Source organism: Tachysurus vachellii, chromosome 17 (assembly GCF_030014155.1).
Source record: "Tachysurus vachellii isolate PV-2020 chromosome 17, HZAU_Pvac_v1, whole genome shotgun sequence".
NCBI classification, from domain to species: domain Eukaryota; kingdom Metazoa; phylum Chordata; class Actinopteri; order Siluriformes; family Bagridae; genus Tachysurus; species Tachysurus vachellii.
In genome coordinates, this window is record NC_083476.1 from 9160108 (window position 1) to 9178642 (window position 18535).

At 38.7% G+C, this 18535-nt stretch overlaps 1 protein-coding gene across 9 annotated transcripts in view; it reads left to right on the forward strand.

Moving 5' to 3' along the window:
* Positions 1-18535, forward strand: part of tcf7 (transcription factor 7) — a 58684-nt gene that overhangs the window by 23705 nt on the left and 16444 nt on the right. For 7 of the 9 annotated variants that reach the window (XR_009649833.1, XR_009649834.1, XM_060891782.1 and 4 more), the window contains exons 5-6: positions 42-129; positions 12992-13078. Coding sequence is in view for 7 of the 9 variants with exons in the window: in XM_060891782.1 (XP_060747765.1) it covers positions 42-129; positions 12992-13078 (175 nt within the window). In the remaining 2 variants the exon portion in view is untranslated. The remainder of the gene's footprint in view (positions 1-41; positions 130-12991; positions 13079-18535) is intronic. The other 2 variants (XM_060891785.1, XM_060891784.1) reach the window with 1 other exon arrangement.

Below are 18535 nucleotides of genomic sequence, written 5' to 3' on the forward strand. Positions count from 1 at the left end.
TCAACATTAGTTGATTGACCCTCTGCCATTATATTTCACAGGTGTTCACAGACATCAGCCCCATGATCTCACAAGCTTCTATTCCTTGCCTTCAGGAGGAGTTGGCCAAATTACCTCATCCATGGGTTGGTAAGTTCCAAATATCTTGTTCTGTACCTCAGCTAACATTTCCTACATATTCTACATTCTAAGACAATAGCTCAGAACTTCAATCAGGTGTCAATAAAAAAATTGACACATAATTCTAAATATATCCAACACAATGTATTCAAAAAGTATTCGGACCCCTTCAATTTTCTTTCTTTCTTTCTTCATGTTTTTTTTTTTGTTTTTTTTTTTTTTTTACACGAAAGTTGTCATTTTTGTAGTCTGAGCTGATAAATGCTGAGTTTTCTTAAATGATGTCTCCAAATTTTGAACTGTTTATCTTCTCCTTGGTCCTGAGAAACTTACCAATTCCTGCTGCTAACAAACAGATTTCCATACCTTGATGCTGCTTCAACTGTGCTTTACCATAAGGATGGAAAAAAAACATCCTCCAGATATATATTATTTTTTTCGTTTTTTTCCTAACCCTGAGAATTTTTGGTGCAAAGCAGTTTAACTTGATTTTTTTTGTTCTACATTTTTAACAACAGATTAAATGCAAAGAAGATGAACAGAATTTGACTGTATGCTACCCTTCTGAAAATAATGAAATAGCAATGCTATATCTGTTGGTTTTTGCTATACACATTTGGGCTTGAGATCAAAAGATTACTATTGGATGATAGATAAGAATTTCAGCTTCCATTCCTTTATATGTACATATAGATGTTATAAACTGTAAACCTAGAAAATGGCACCTTTTTTGGCAGATCACCCAATTATTTTAGTGAGCAAACTTATTGGAACAGATAATCTTAAAATCAATAACACATAATATTTGGCTGATTATCCATTGCTTGCAATAAATGCAGTAAACCAGAGAGCCACTGACACCACCAAACTGTTGCATTCTTCTTTTGTGCAAAGCTTTTACTACAGCTTCTTTGAGTTGTTGTTTATTTTGTTGTTTTTACCCTTCAATCTCCTCTTCAGGAGGTGAAATGCATGCTGAAATGGATGGAAGTCTGGTAATTGACTTGGTCAGTTTAAAACCTTAAACTATTTTCTCCTAATGTCTCATAAAGTCTTTTCTTGTGTTACCAGTGTGTTTTGGGTCATTGTATACATTCTTTTGTATATCGGCAGACAGAATGACTTCTGAATTATTTCAGCTGCTACAATCATGAGTTTAGTCATCAATACAGATTAGAGATCCCATTCTAAAAGCAGCCATGCAAGCCCGAGACATAACACTATCTCAGGCATAATTGATTAATGAATTCATATGTTTTGGTTTATGGGCAGATCAAGTCTCCACACTTTGCCCTTTTCCCTCACTTTGGGTAGAGGTTAATTTTGTCTCCATAATTTTGTTGCTCACTGCTGTATATTAGGCCTTCCAATTCTTACCACTGATGAGTGGTTTACATCTTGTGGAATTGCCTTTATATTTCTGAAAATTGTCAACTCCCTGCCATGGCATGAGGAAGAAACTTTGAGAATATCCAGACTTAAAAGGGAACCACTCCTTTTCCAGTTGACAATGAACAGTGAGATTATACATTATTTTTCTTATATGATAGTACAATATAAAGGTGGGATGTAAACAAAATAGGGCAGCAAAACTGATAACTCTAATATAATTAAAAAAGGCATTTTGAGTGACAATGGCAAGCATGTTGCAGAGAAAACAGTACAGTAAGGCTGTCCCCAGATTTCGAACGTGGTTATAGGGATTTGTTCATTCAACGAACAAGAATTAATGACATCAGGCACTGTTGTCAGGCAAGGAAACCTGGGGTGCAGAGAAAAAAAAAATTCCTGTTATATCAAAGGTCAGATCTCTCTGCATGTCACTCCAGTTCTTTTATTCCAACCGTAGCTGACTGATCTTCATTGAACTTCGTATAACAGCGCCAACCACATTCCACCCTCAAACCGCCAGATGGAGCCATCACACAACATGAAGTATTGTCAGTGTGTTCTGCCTGAGTACCAAGCATTTGTTTTCTCTGCCTATTTGCCATTGTTCATGACCACGCATTGTTTCTTGACTCTACCATTTGTTATTTGGGTTTTGGATTTGTTTTTGGATTTGTCTTACATTTTGGCTTGTTTACTCTTTGTGTTCTTAATAAACTTTTGTATAATGGAATCTATATGGAATCTTCTTGGAAAATTTATATGGAATCTTCTTGGAAAATTTATGGTGCTCTGTTTCAGTGTAGAGGATTTCTGTGCCAGTGTGAAATCTTCTTTAATCAGAAACCTATAGTGAGGACGTTATGAAATTTGCCTTCCTCATGTCTCTTGTTTTTTTTTTTTTTTTTGGTTGGGTGGGCGCTGGACTGGGCAGCAGCAGTTTGGTACCACAAACCATGTCAGGCAATCCTTTTCACTTGACGGCCTTTTGGGCAGCGGAATTATTTTTTTGGACGACAAAGTTAAGGCGGTAATGTTTCCCAGCTTAGGCGGGCCGCCCGATCTGCAAAGTGCTGCGGGAAACCCTGCAATGTTTTACTTGTCCAATGTTTTTGAAGATTGAGTTGTAGAAGGGGAAATTAAAGTTCGAATTCTGGTGGCCCAAAGCCAATTTTTTTCTGCCAACCTCAGACAATGTCCCAATTATACTATCTATAAGTATAATATTCTGTCAAAGTATTGTCGGCGTGTTCTGCCTCCATACCAAGCCTGTGTGAATACGCTGCCATTGTTCATGAACACATTTTGTTTCTCAACTTCCCAGTTGTTTTTTTTACTTCAAGTCAAGTCAAGATGCTTTTACTGTCATTTCAACTATATATAGCTGATGCACTGCATAGTGAAATGAAACAGCATTTCCCCATGGTGCTACATAAAACAACATAGAGCTAAGGACTTAAAGTAAGCTGTTCAAGCTGCATTGTGTGCAACCTAGGGCAAACAGTGCAAGACAAATGACAGTTAGAGCTTTGCCTGTTTTCCTCGACTCTGATTTTATCTCACGTTTTGCTTCTGCTTATGGAATCTACTGACTCCTTTTTACACTTTGTCATGCTGGAGCATATTTAATATAGGCGCTATAGTGTGTTGAAACAATGTTCAGTATGAGCATCAAAATCATTATTTATTAATAAATATCTATATATATTTATTTATTAATAAAATATTTTATTATTAACAGGTACTAATCTATGGATCCTATGTGAGATTAACCATTAATGAAAGAGTGAGGTTTCGTAATACTTTTTTAGGGACATGCAAGCATTTAGGGAATCTGAATACATCAGAAGAAAGTGATTCACAAGTGCAAAAGAAAGCTGGATTACAGGGAAACAGGAGCCATTGCAGAAAAGCATGTCACTAAGCATGTTTCTCTCATTATTTGTGTAATGTATGTGATTAATACAATACCATAAACATGCTGAGGTCTGAATACCTTCTGAATACATTGTGTAATTCTCTTGTGAGTATTATATGATATATAATTATGTAATACAACTTTAGTGAATAACATACCACACCTATTTTACTGTTTTTTTTTGTTGAATTTTAGCAGAAATTTAAGTATCAATACTTAATTATGCTTAAATAATACAAAATATATTTATTTGTACAATGAAAGAGCGGGAAAAAATCTTTATATTTATTTTTTTATTTTTTTATTTATTTTATTGTTGTACAATTTTATATATTAAAAAAAATCAATAAACTGAAAGAATAAACATCTCGGACGGTATTTGGGTAGAACTAATTACATAGTATAAGCAGTTGATTGAGTTCTTTGTAAATCATGTTAAATGAATGTACTCCTGCATATGCAAATATGTAAAGTAAACATGTTTGACTAGCAGGCAGAAGAAGGTTTCTTGCTTTGTTTCATGCATTGCCATTCAGCGAATGTGCAAATAAGTGCCTTATACTGTCTAATTGTCAGTCTAAAGGAATCTTTGCAAAAACCTTTTAAACTGTAAATCAAACTTTACGATATATAACTTAAAACTAACAATGTAGTAGATGTAGTATCTGCTCATTCATGCAGTTATTAAGTCAGCCAGTATTATAATGGCAGTAGTGATATGCATGCTATCATGCACATACAGGTCAAAGGTTTCATGTTCACTGGACAGTTGAAAATGGAATAAGATCAGGGAATGTTTTTCCAACATGGAGTTTGCATAGCTTCATCCACTGTGAGGTTAGTCAGTTGGCTAATGATGTCTGAAAAATTAGTTACAAATCTCTCATTTCCCGGAACTGCATCACTGTTTTTTTGCGGCAGGCAGCAATTATCTTTGTTTTTATACATTTGTCCAGGAATCCCTACAAAGGGTGGAGGGGCCAACCCTCCCAACCCTTTGTGTCTACCTGAATCAAGCTGATGCCAGCTGATGGTCACACTGGGAAATTTTGAGCTACATGTATAGCTCGAGAGAGAGAGAAAGAGAGAAAGAGAGAGAGACAGAAAGTGACACAGACATGAGGGCTTCCTAGGACATTCAACCACTCCACAGTCAGCAAACCTGAGTGAATTGCAGAGGTGGCAAGGTGACAGCATCCACACATCTCAGTTTAGCAAACAATCTTTAGTCAAGTTCAAGTTCGCTTTATTGTCATTCCGCTTACATGTTAAGACATGCAGTGGAACAAGATGTCGTGTCTCACAGGTCAATGGTGCAACATACATACAGACATAAAACATAAAACAACAATGAAGCAGGGAGGCAGGTACAGACTATTCCATCAGTACAAACAATACATTCTATGTAAAGACTTTCCGAAAATAAATATAAATATGTGGACCATACAATACTTCCCTTGATATTGTACATGTGCATCAGGAGGCATTCAAAGGCAAGCAGCTGGTAGCAGGCATGTATTTGCATGTTTTTGTACACTGTTTAGTTTTTGATGTACCAGTGGGCTAATGCTGTGGTGAGTGCAGCTAGTGGCGGTCGTGTGGATCATGTCACAGGAGGCCTGTGTGTTTTCAGGGGTGGCAGTGGGGGTTTGAGTTCAGGGCTCTCACAGCTCGGGAGAAGAAACTGTTCCGCAGTCTAGCAGAGTGTGCTCTGATGCTTCTGTACCTTCTTCCTGATGGTAGGAGCTGAAAGACATTGTTGGAGGGATGGGTGGGGTCCCCCACCATGCTGTTGGCCCTGCTGAGGCATCGCTTCATGAAGATGTCCTTGATAGAGGGGAGAGGGGCGCCGATGATCATTGCGGCTGTATTCACTATCCACTGAAGGGTCTTTCGATCTGCACTGCAGTTCCCGTGCCAGACAGTGATGCAGTTGGTCAGCACGCTCTCTATGGTTCCTCTGTAGAAGGTGGTGAGGATTGGTGGAGGGAGGCATGCTCTCGTCAGGAGGCGGAGAAAGTGCAGCCGTTGATGTGCCTTCTTGGAGAGTGACTGTGTATTGGTGGACCAGGTGAGATTCTCCGTGATGTGCACCCCCAGGAGTTTTGTGCCGCTGACCCTCTCTACTGTTGAGTTGTTGATGGTCAGTGGTCGGTGCTCAATCTCCTTTGTCTTCTCCACATTGAGGGACAGGTTATTTGTTGCACACCATTTAGCCAGCTGAGCCACTTCCTCTCTGTAGTGCATTTCGCCGTTGTTGCTGATGAGACCGATCACAGTTGTGTCATCAGCAAACTTGATGATACGGTTTGAGCTGAACTTTGCAGTGCAGTCGTGTGTCAGCAGCGTGAAGAGCAGTGGGCTGAGCACACAGCCTTGTGGTGCGCCTGTGCTCAATATGGTAGTGCTCAATGTTTTTTGGCCGACACGCACTGACTGTGGTCTTCCAGTTAGAAAGTCCAGGAGACAATTACAGAGGGAGTTGCTAAGGCCCAGCAATTGCAGTTTTTGAATGAGCTGTTGTGGGATTATGGTGTTGAATGCTGAGCTGAAGTCTATGAACAGCATTCTGACGTAGCAGTTTTTATTTTCAAGGTGTGTGAGGGCTAGGTGGAGGCTGAGGGCAATTGCATCACATGTGGATCGGTTCTGGTGATATGCAAACTGGAGCTGATCGAGGGTGTTGGGAAGACTGGTTGTTATATTTTGCATGACTAGCCTCTCAAAGCACTTCATCATGATTGGAGTCCGTGCTATGGGACGGTAGTCATTCAAACAGGACACAGGTGCTTTCTTTGGTGCCGGTATGATGGTCGTGGACTTGAGACATGTGGGGACGACTGCCTGGCTCAGTGAGATGTTGAAGATCAGTCAGCTGTGCCGCACAGTCTTTCAGTTCCCGGCCCGGTATACCATCGGGAGCCGCAGCCTTGCATCGGTCAATTCTGGATAGGGTCTTCCTTACATAGAGCACCTGGTTGTTGGGCGATGTGGGCAGTTTTTGTGCAGGTGTGTTGTTCTGCATGTCAAACCGCGAGTAGAATAGGTTCAGTGTGTCATGGAGTGATGTGTTGTTTTCACAGGCCTGTGGAGGAGGCTTGTAGTCTGTGATGGTCCAGATGGCTTTCCACAGGCTCCATGTGTCTTTACTGTCTGTGAAGTGACTGTTGATTTTGTCTGCATATGTCCGTTTAGCTTTTTTGATGCCACATGACAGATTGGCTCTTGCTGTTCTAAGAGCTGCTTTATCTCCTGACCTGAAAGCTTCATCGCTGGTCTTTAGCAGCTCATGAACCTCTGCTGTCATCCACTGCTTTCGGTTTGCACATGTGGTGATGGTCTTGGTGTCTGTGACATCATCAATGTACTTTTTGATGTACGTACTCACGGTTTCGGTATACTCCTGCAAATCTGTGTGGTTGTTGTAGGTGGCTGCCTCTTTGAACATATTCCAGTCCGTGCTCTGAAAGCAGTCCTGGAGGAGCATCCTCTGGCCAGCATAAAAGAGATGTGATCTGAGAACCCGAGGTGGGGGCGGGGCTCAGCCCTGTATGCATGCTTCCCTGTAGTGTAAACCAAGACCAATATATTATTTCCCCTTGTTCCAAAGTTCACATGTTGGTAGAACTTCGGTAACACTGTCTTTAAGTTGGCGTGGTTAAAGTCACCGGCTATTATGAGAAAGGCATCGGGGCTGTGTGTTTGAAGTTCGATGATGCCGCTGTACAGCTCGTGCAGCGCGTCCTTAGCATTAGCATACGGGGAAATGTACACCACTACAATAACAACGGCTTTAAACTCCCTTGGCAGATAAAAGGGTCAGCACTTCACAAACATAAACTCCAGCAGTGATGAGCAGTGATTTTTTACCACCACAGTGTTATTACACCAGTCTTTATTAATATACACACACAGTCCACCTCCACGTGACATACCAGACAGTGTTTTGTTCCTGTCTGACAGATAGCATGCTAGTCCGTGTAGCCCTTTACCCTCCAGATCTGCTACTTTACCCCAAAAAAAACTATTCATAAAAAAAGCTAGACTAAACAAATGCACCTTTTGCAAAATGCAAAGGCCTGCACCTTTGGATAGAAGTAGGCATAATAGCAGTTACTGTAATGTCATTAATAGTATTTTGTAGTCAATGCAAAATATGACTGGGACCCAATGCAGTGTGGATAGGATGGGAGTAATGTGTTCACAATTACTAACTGGACTAACTGGAGCTTATTTATGCAAAAGCATGAACTAATATTTCTGCATCATGCAGTGACATCTAGATCTTAGAAATATTTCTGAGATGAAAGAAGGCTACCCTAGTGATATTATCTACATGTGCTACAAATTAGAGACCGGTTTCAATAATCACACCAAGGTCATTTACTGCTGTACATGATGAAAAAAGACCATCCAGAGTTACTCTGTAATCAGAAAGCTTACTTTTGGCTGCCTGCTATCTTAGTACAAGCTCTTCTGTCTTGTCAGAGTTAAGCAGGATGAAGTTAGTAAGCATCCACTGTCTAAAGTCCTTAACACTTTCTTCAATTTTATTAAGGTGTCATCAGCATAACAGTGGAAGCTCATACCATGTTTATCAATAATTCCACCAAGGGGGAGCATATTTAAGGACAAATGTAGTGTGCCTAAAACTTAACCTTAGTAGTCACCATTTAGATCTACGAACTGATAATAATAAATCAAATAAGATCTGATCCAGGAGAGGGCTTTCTCTTTAACACTAACAATATTTTTTAGCCTATCAAGTATAATAGCAAGGCCAATGGTGTCAAAAGTTAGACTAAGATCAATTAACTCCAGCAAGGAGATACAGCCCTTATCAGAGGCCAGTAACATGTCATTTACCACTTTAACCAGTGCTTTGTGATTTTATGAGGCCTAAATCCTGACTGATACATTTTATGAACGTTATTATTATGTAGGTATGAGCATAATTTGCTACAACCTTTTCTAGGATCTTGGAGATAAAGGAGAGGTTTGATATTTGCCTACAGTTGGTCACCTGACAGGGGTCAAGGTCAGGTTTTTTAATCAGGGGTTTGCTAACTGATAGTTTAAAAGATTTAGGCTCATAGCCAGTGCTGATAAAATAATGTATTATTTTTAGAAGAGGTTTAGTAGATACTTTTATTATCTGTTTTAATAGAAACACGTAGGTAAGGGATCCAGTTTGTAGGTTGATAGGTTTGTGGAAGAAATCAATGAAATTAAATCAGTCTTGAAGGGGAGTAAAACAGTCTAAGTGCTGATAAGAAAAAGTATCATGTTATCTACATTATTTATCAAATTATTTGGTTTTATCTGAATTTTCTGCCTGATATAACCTAGATTTTTCCACTGAAATAATTTATGAAGTGATTGCTGCTACATACTGTTGGTGTGCACTTTTCTACAGTGGTTTTATTCCTGGTTTTTCTATAGTATAAAATAAAATTTTAGGATTCATTTTATTTTCATTTAGGGTTGAGAGATACCCTAATCTAGCAGCAATAAGAAATGTTTTTGTAGTTCAGATGGCTTTCCTTCCATGCTAACTGAAATACTGATAATTTAATTTCACGCCATTTACGTTCTAATTTCCTAGTTGATTGTATTATGGTTCATATTTGGTCATTGTACCAGGAAGCTAGTGTCTTCTGTTTAATTATTTTCCTTGGAGCTACAGTATCTAAGGTGTAGTGAAACACTGACTCTAAGAAATCAGTCACCTGATCAAGTTTTGTGGGGTCAGTCAGCGATCCAATCATGGATGATCATTCTGGGAGACTATTGGTAAATCTCTCTGCAGTAGCAGACTTGGTGATGTGGCAATCTGGATATATTGTGTTCAAGATGCAATTTAAACAAAAGGACAATGATCTGAGATAGCCTTCGGTAGTGAAAGAGTGACTATATTTTCTATGTTTATCTAAACGAATATTAAAGTCTCCCACAATTTATGCTTTGTCTAAAGAAATAACCAGGTTTGAAATGAAATCTGCAAATTCACAGAGGATTTTAGAGCAAGGCCCCAGAGGAAATAGTAAATAAGAATTAGTGGTATTGACTTCGGTAGACTTATTGTTTGTGGCTACATATGATATGTTGGTATATTGAAATTGAAACGTGTTGAATTTATGTCTAGATGCCTAGCTTCACAGTTGAGAATAATGATGCATTATCTGTAAGTTCCACCTGCTTCCCATCCATCTACAGCTGATGCTTGACCCAGCTATTCAAGCAAGCTGGCTTAATGCCCCCAATGACCAGAGGGCCTCCTCTGGTTGGGCAGGGTCCAGATGCAGCTAGCATTTGCAGGAGTCCAGAAGTCACTGGGCATATTTAAACAAACAACACTCCTCTTCTAACAGTATGGATAAGAAGTGCTAATGATAGATTCAGCACAGGTCTGACACTACACAGCTTAATGGTAGATGATTGGGGAGGATTTGGTACATTTCCTTCTAAACTGGGACAAAAAAATGCAAACCACAAGAAAACAAACAGAAAACCAGCTCCTTTTCTAAAGGCTCAATTGGGGCTTCACAGTCACACACAAAAAATCAGAGGGTTTCCATTGGATTGGTTCAATTCAGCTCATCTCTATTGACGCCCATACACACAACCACACACCTGTCATGGCGATAAAAAGTGAAAAGAAAAAAGAATGTTAAATAAGCATCTACAATTGAAAGGCAGGTGTGCCATAGTATTTTGCCAACTCCCACACACTTTTACTGTAAACCTTGCCCCTCTCCTGCTAAGATTACATTTGGGTGCTAGTAGTATTTTCTATACTTTCATAATATGATATTCTAATTTACTGTATATGAGCAGGCACATGCCCTATCCTGTATGACCCTTATGATATCATAAAACCAAACTTCTATATAATTAGCATTATGTACCATAGTTACGGTAGATACATACATAGTTACATTATGTACCATAGTTACGGCTCGAAACAGTTTGGCCATTCTTCTCTGAACTATTAGTGTTTTCAAGTCATCTCAGTGTCTTGAATCATTTGATTCCCTTCACCAAATCAATTAGTTAACTTACTTGTTCAATGACCCTTTCTGTAACTTACATCATTACATAGGTTGTGTTTTTTTTTTTCTGTGTGTGCCCTGCGATGGGTTGGCACTCCATCCAGGGTGTATCCTGCCTTGATGCCCGATGACGGCACAGGCTCCCTGGGACCCGAGGTAGTTCGGATAAGCGGTAGAAAATGAGAGAGTGAGTGAGAGTCATTCTTTCATTCACTCAATAAATTCATTTAAAATCTTAACTTTTCGAGAGAAAAATTCTAGTATTATGATTTACTAAAATTGGCATGTCCAATCCACAAAGAGAAAATATTGTGATTTTATCTTCAAGAAAGACATTTCTGTCAATGCAGGCTTGTTTTGAGAGTGTAGTCATAAATGAGGATATATACTGAAAAAGTAAACAATTTATCTATTTGTATGAAATAGTTTTCAATGCTACAATAATAAACAAAAATAGCCAATATCCTGTGATCAATACAACACCAATAACACATAAAGCTTCAAACACACTTTTACACCCTCTTTCACTTCTTGTAGCGACCTAAACAAACAACATGAGTGTGAAAATTTCAGGAGACCAGCAGTTCCTGAAATAATAAAACCACAGTGAAAGTCATTTAGTTCACAGATGTATGCTGTGAAAATGATCTGAATCTCTTGACCTGTACCTGTATGAACATATGACATTATGCTGCTTGCACATGATTGATTATTTGCATTTGAATGAACAGGTGATCCTAATAAAATATTTGGTGAGTGTAGATAGAGTGTGGGTATCTAGAACTCTAGAAAGTATATACAGTGAGGAAAATAAGTATTTGAACACCCTGCTATTTTGCAAGTTTTCCCACTTGGAAATCATGGAGGGGTCTGAAATTGTCATCGTAGGTGCATGTCCACTGTGAGAGACCATAATCTAAAAAAAAAAAAAATCCAGAAATCACAATATATGATTTTTTAACTATTTATTTGTATGATACAGCTGCAAATAGGTATTTGAACACCTGTCTATCAGCTGGAATTCTGACCCTCAAAGACCTGTTAGTCTGCCTTTAAAATGTCCACCTCCACTCCATTTATTATCCTAAATTAGATGCACCTGTTTGAGGTCGTTAGCTGCATAAAATCACCTGTCCACCCCATACAATCAGTAAGAATCCGACTACTAACATGGCCAAGACCAAAGAGCTGTCCAAAGACACTAGAGACAAAATTGTATACCTCCACAAGGCTGGAAAGGGCTACGGGGAAATTGCCAAGCAGCTTGGTGAAAAAAGGTCCACTGTTGGAGCAATCATTAGAAAATGGAAGAAGCTAAACATGACTGTCAATCTCCCTCGGACTGGGGCTCCATGCAAGATCTCACCTCGTCCTGATCCTAAGAAAGGTGAGAAATCAGCCCAGAACTACATGGGAGGAGCTGGTCAATGACCTGAAAACAGCTGGGACCACCGTTTCCAAGGTTACTGTTGGTAATACACTAAGACGTCATGGTTTGAAATCATGCATGGCACGGAAGGTTCCCCTGCTTAAACCAGCACATGTCCAGGCCCATCTTAAGTTTGCCAATGACCATTTGGATGATCCAGAGGAGTCATGGGAGAAAGTCATGTGGTCAGATGAGACCAAAGTAGAACTTTTTGGTCGTAATTCCACTAAACGTGTTTTGGAGTAAGAAGAATGATGAGTACCATCCCAAGAACACCATCCCTACTGTGAAGCATGGGGGTGGTAGCATCATGCTTTGGGGGTGTTTTTCTGCGCATGGGACAGGGCAACTGCACTGATTTAAGGAGAGGATGACCGGGGCCATGTATTGCGAGATTTTGGGGAACAACCTTCTTCCCTCAGTTAGAGCATTGAAGATGGGTCGAGGCTGGGTCTTCCCAGGATAACCAAGGAGTGGCTCTGTAAGAAGCATATCAAGGTTCTTCCGTGGCCTAGCCAGTCTCCAGACCTAAACCCAATAGAGAATCTTTGGAGGGAGCTCAAACTTCGTGTTTCTCAGCGACAGGCCAGAAATTTGACTGATCTAGAGAAGATCTGTGTGGAGGAGTGGGCCAAAATCCCTCCTGCAGTGTGTGCAAACCTGGTGGAAAAACTACAGGAAACGTTTGACCTCGTTTTGAAACGTTTGTAATTGCAAACAAAGGCTACTGTACCAAATATTAACATTGATTTTCTCAGGTGTTCAAATACTTATTTGCAGCTGTATCATACAAATAAATAGTTAAAAAATCATACATTGTGATTTCTGGATTTTTTTTTTTGGATTATGTCTCTCACAGTGGACATGTACCTACGATGACAATTTCAGACCCCTCCATGATTTCTAAGTGGGAGAACTTGCAAAATAGCAGGGTGTTCAAATACTTATTTTCCTCACTGTAAAAGAGGGGGTTTTGTGGGTTATTACATTTATCCAGCATATATAAACCTGAAATCACCAAACATATGGTCAGAAGGTCACCCAATCCTTACCTTACCTACCCCAACTCCCAATTACCTGCAGGCAAAGTCAGCCTGTCTATCCTCTCTCCTCGTGTGGCTTCAGGCAGCCCTACTCCTCCAGTCTCACCAGCAACTCCTCCTATTCAAGGTATAGTATCAGCTGAAACAAAAATCTTCAAGGTATAGTATCAGCTGAAAAATTTTTGATTCTGAAGTTTCAGCTAAAAGTGCTAACACCACTCTCATAGCCTGCCTATGCAACCCAGCCTAGCTTGCTTAAGCTTTTGCCATGTTTGTGCCCTAGTTTGCTTTAATCAAATAATTGGTCACATATTACAATGAAGTGTCAATATTAGCATAGGTATTCTGGGTTTTAATTGAGGGACTTATAACCTGTTAAAAACTGTTTAGGTAAAATACTATGTAAAATATAAATAAAAATACAATGATTTGCAAAGATTTGCAAATCATTTAGACCCCCGTATTTAATAATAAAAAAAAGATAAACAAATACTATCAACTGTTGAAACTGAGAGTTTTTGAAGCCATTTGAAAAAATTTTCAAGTTTTGAAAGCAAAATGTTTTGCAATTCTTGCTTGATATATTATTTCAGCTGCACTGGATCTTTTACTATGGAGCCATGCTGTTATAATACATACAGATTCTGGTTTGGCATAGTCTTGCTGAAATAAGCACGGCCTTCAATGAAAAATGTTGTTTGGATGGCAGCATATGTTGCTTCAAAACCTGTACACACACACACACACACACACACACACACACACACACACATGCACAGTTTGTATGCAAACAATCTTTTTTAGTGACGGCCTTGCTTATTTCAGCAACACTATGCCATATAGTGCATTAAGAAAGTATTCAGTATTCAGACCCTTTGCAACAACACTTGAAATTTAGCTCTTGGTAGTTTTTGTGAGGTTTCTTCATCTTGATTTGAGTCCACCTGTGGTAAATTAAATTGATTGGACATAATTTGTAAAGGCTATCTCTCTATGGAAGGCCTCACAGCTGACCATGCATATCAAAGCAAAAACCAAGCCATGAGGTCAAAGGAACTCATCAGGAAAGGAGGTCATCAGTGCAGCAGAAATTGTTTTGTAGCCTTCCCCAGATCTGTGCAAGGCTACAAAACAATTTCTGCTGCACTGATGTTTCCCAAGAGCATAATGGCCCCCATAATTGAAGCTAATCGGCATCTCTAAATTGTCCCGAGTGATTTGTTGTGTGAGTGTGTGTGAAATTGTGCCCTGAGTTCGGTTGGCACCACATACAGTGTGTCCCCTGAATTGTTGCCCAAATTCCCTGGCAACGTCTTTAGGCTCCCCATAACCCCTGTGTAGGATAGGCAGTATAGAAAATGTATGGGTGGAGTTTGTAAGTCTTAGGTTTACTTAACGCTTAAACCCCAATTTCAGCATCCCCTCTCGGATATAAATATACAGATATATGAATGAGGTATATAATTTTACTGTAATATTTAATAGTATTGTAAATTAAAAAAAAAATTTAGTATATAAGAAATTTGAATACATTTTTTGAGTAACCCTTTTAGGAAAAGGGAACTGAAAGTAAAGAATTTTAAGATTAGTGTTAGTAAATGAAATGCTGTATGTAAGGCTCTTGCATTTTGTGTGGTCAGCTCCATTTGTCTTGACTTTGATGATAAATGCAAGAATCCGCTGCAAAACCAATGTTTTAGTTGTTGAATGGCTGCATTCCAGCCTTGCGCGCGTCTGCAAACCATTGCTGTGGCTTTTCACATTAGACAGCAGCTATGCCATGAAATCCTTGTTTTGTATGAGTGCATATATTTTTGCATTTTATTTGAGTATATCATTTTTATGTCGATTAAATTGTGGATTTATCTATAGACATTGTTGCGAAGCAGATTTACAGAAATCTAGAAAATTAATGAGCAAGCCTTAGGTGATGGTGGTAAAAAAGGATTATGATGGCACGAAGAAAAAAAACTGTACTAGGTGACAGAGGGATTTTAAACATTACAAATAGAACCTTGTAGAAAAGAGACAAATGTGAAAAAGAGTCCTAAGATGACCATGGGATAAGCTTTATAGTGACACTTATAGTGAACTTCAGGAATTAAACAACTATAAGTATCTAGGTAAGAAATCCACTGAAGCAGGAAGGTAAGTCGTTTGAGCTATATTTGTTCTGCTCATGAAAGGGAAATAATAGTTGTTGCTTTTTGCTAACAAAGACTACCAAGTGGTAATTCTATGTCACACATTTTATTTTTCTATTAGTTGCTGTTTTTTAAAAGGAATCTGCAGAATTGCCTACCTGAAGTCCTCTTTGTGTCTAGGTTGACTAATATATTGATTAATAACTTTAATAAAATCATAACTTAATTAATGTTTGAGACTCTGATACTTTCTGTGACTTGTCTTTGGCTTGTATTACTCATTGGGCTTCATGATGGTGTTTGTTTAGGTATGTTCTCAAAAGAAAAAACTTTTGGGCCTTCCAAAAACAGATATACAGTGCATTCAGAAAGTATTCAGACCCCCTTCACTTTTTTAAAATATATGTTGCAGTGTGATACCACAATTGTTCAAATCATTATTTTTTTATTCATCTATATCCAGCACCACATAATAACAAAATGAAAACAAAATTTAGGAATGTTTGAGAATGTATGAAAAAGGAAAAACCGAAATATCATATGTACTTGAGTATTCAGACCCTCTGCAAAAACACTTGAAATTTAGCTCAAGTGCCTTCCATTTCTCTTGATAGTTACTGAGATGTTTCTACACATTGATTGGAGTCAGTCTTACAGCTGACAATGCATATTAGTGCAAAAACCAAGCCACGAGGTCAAAGGAACTGCATGCAGAGCTCAGAGACAGGATTACTTGGGAAGGCTACAAAAAATATTCTGCCACACTGAAGAATCCCATGAGCACATCCTTCATAATTCTCAATGGACTGAGCAATCCGGGGGAGAAGGGCCTTAGAGAGGTGACCAATGCCCCTTTTCCACTGAGGCAGTTTGAGTACTGGTTCGGAGCCAGGGCCTAATTTAGAACCAGTTCTTTCTTCAGCCAAAGCACCGGCTCTGAACCAGGAAAAGTGGTTCTTCAGTAGCACCAAAACGTTGCTGGTCTAGACTTAAGAACCGCTTGTGTTAGGGGCTGTGGGCGGGGCTACTGTTAGCGCATTTGATAATGTACCTTAAGTATACTAATGTTTAATACACTTTTACTTAACCACAATATGATCAATTATCAGCACACATGATAGTAGGTAGCTGCATGCTAAGGCTAACTTTTTTCTATGTTAATGATAAAATAATGTTATGTACTTTCTCGATTACAACCTCCGTTTATACAAATTACATGGAGCTGCACGTACACGTTGGATTCGCCGCGTTTGGATGCCAATGTAGGTTCACACAGCCATGAGCATCAACAGTAAAGCAACATTTGCCATTATTGATGTTGTGATTGTGTTTGCCATTGCTGCGATTAAAGTTGCTGTGTAATGTGACACGTATATAGTGACGTCAGGCTCGGCTCTGTGATGGCTCTCTAACCGATAGAAAGGCAAAACGGTTCTTAGAAGGTTTGCAAGTGGAACCGACTTTGAACCAGCACCAGCAATAGCTCTGAACCAGCACCCGGTTCTTTTTGGTGGAAAAGGGGTACTAGAACCCGCTGGCCACTCTGACTGCACTCCAGAGATCGTGTGTGGAGATGGGACAAAGTTCCAGGAGGACAACCATCATTACAGCACTCCACAGATCTGGGGCTTTATGGGCAGAAGACTCTCCTCAGTACAAAACATATGAACCTTGGAGTTTGCAAAAAAGCACCTAAAGGAATCTCAGACTGTGAGGAACAAGATTCTTGATGAATCCAAGCTTGAACTACAGTATATGGCCTCAATTCTAAACGTTATCTTTAGAGGAAACCAGGCACCGTGCGTCACCTTCACAATACCATCCCAACAGTGAAGCATGGTGATGGCAGCATCATGTTGTACAGACAGGAAGACTGGTTAAGGGAAAGCTGAAAGGTGCAAAGTATAGAGATATACTCAATAAAAATATGTTTCACAGCAATCAGGACCTCAGACTGGGTCAGAGGTTTACCTTCTAACATGACAAAGACCCTAAGCACATAGCCAAGACAACACAGGAGTGGCTATACTCTGTGAATATCCTAGGGTATTGAACATCTCTGGAGAGACCTGAAAATGCACAGATGGTCCCCTTATAACCTGACAGAGCTTGAGAGGATTTGCAAAGAAGAAGTAGAAAAACCCCTAATTACAGTGTGCAAAGCTAGTTTGCACAAAAAGACTGTAATTGCTGTCAAAGGTACATCAACAAAGTAGCAATTAAAGGGTCTGAATACTTTAATTTTTTTCTTCATGATATTTAATTTTTTTCTTAATAAATTACAAGAATACTGTTTTCACTTTGCCATTATGGCATACTGAGTGTAAATTAATAATAATTTGAACAATTATCAGCATGCAACAGAAAACAAATGAAATAGTGAAGGGGGTTTGAAAGCACTGTATTAATACTAATATTGCATGACACTTTTATTGTGGGGGTGACTATTTTAAATTATGGTTTAATAATCCTGCAAATTTTGATAATTCTGTTTTTCCACATACTTCAGGATTGTGGTCTATATTGTGTAAATTCATGACAGCTCAATTAGGTCAAATTAAGTTTTTAGCATGTAAGTACAAAACTTTCAAATACACAAGTACTGATACACAAATACACAAGTACAAATACTTGTGCAAGACATTGTGAATCATTGTGAACGGTGAATTAATCTTTTATTTCATAAAATATAACTTTTAAATCATGAATTATATATATATATATATATATTAGAGTAGCCACATACAACCAGTTAGCCAATACACCATCTCCCACATTATTCATCAGACCAGGTCATACAGAAAATAAATGCGTTTGGCGAAAAATATTTGAAAAATAACAGTTTTGTAGTATTGTAGTTTTGTAGTACAGTACCCAAATATTTACAACCTTCTGGTTGAAATGTAATGTCCTATGCGATTTCATTTGCCCTGCACAATTTTTTAGCCATATCTAGAGCTAAATGAGACTAACACAAAATTGATTATCTACTGCCAATACAAAACCATAAAAGTTTAGTACTTTATTTAAGATGCAGATTACTAAACAGTGGTTAAATATGGCAATGCCAATAATTTTGTTTTTGCTTTACACAAAAGACATATGAATATGAGACAGTTCGGATAAGCGGTAGAAAATGAGTGAGTGAGTAAGTGAATATGAGAGAATAGATCAAAAAATCAGAAAAGCAGAAACTGAAAGCTGCTATTTGACCTATCATCTCACATTAAATTTTTGATCTTAAACCCAAATGCCTTCAATGCATAGCCAAAAACAAAGGCTTTGATATTCCATTACTTTCAGTGGGGAATGTATATGTACCTATTTGGTATTGCCATAATCTTGGTTTTGTACAATAGTACAACAATAAAATCCGTGTGAGAGAAATTTGACCAGACAGCATATATATAAAGCCTAAAGGCTGTACATATGTAAACACA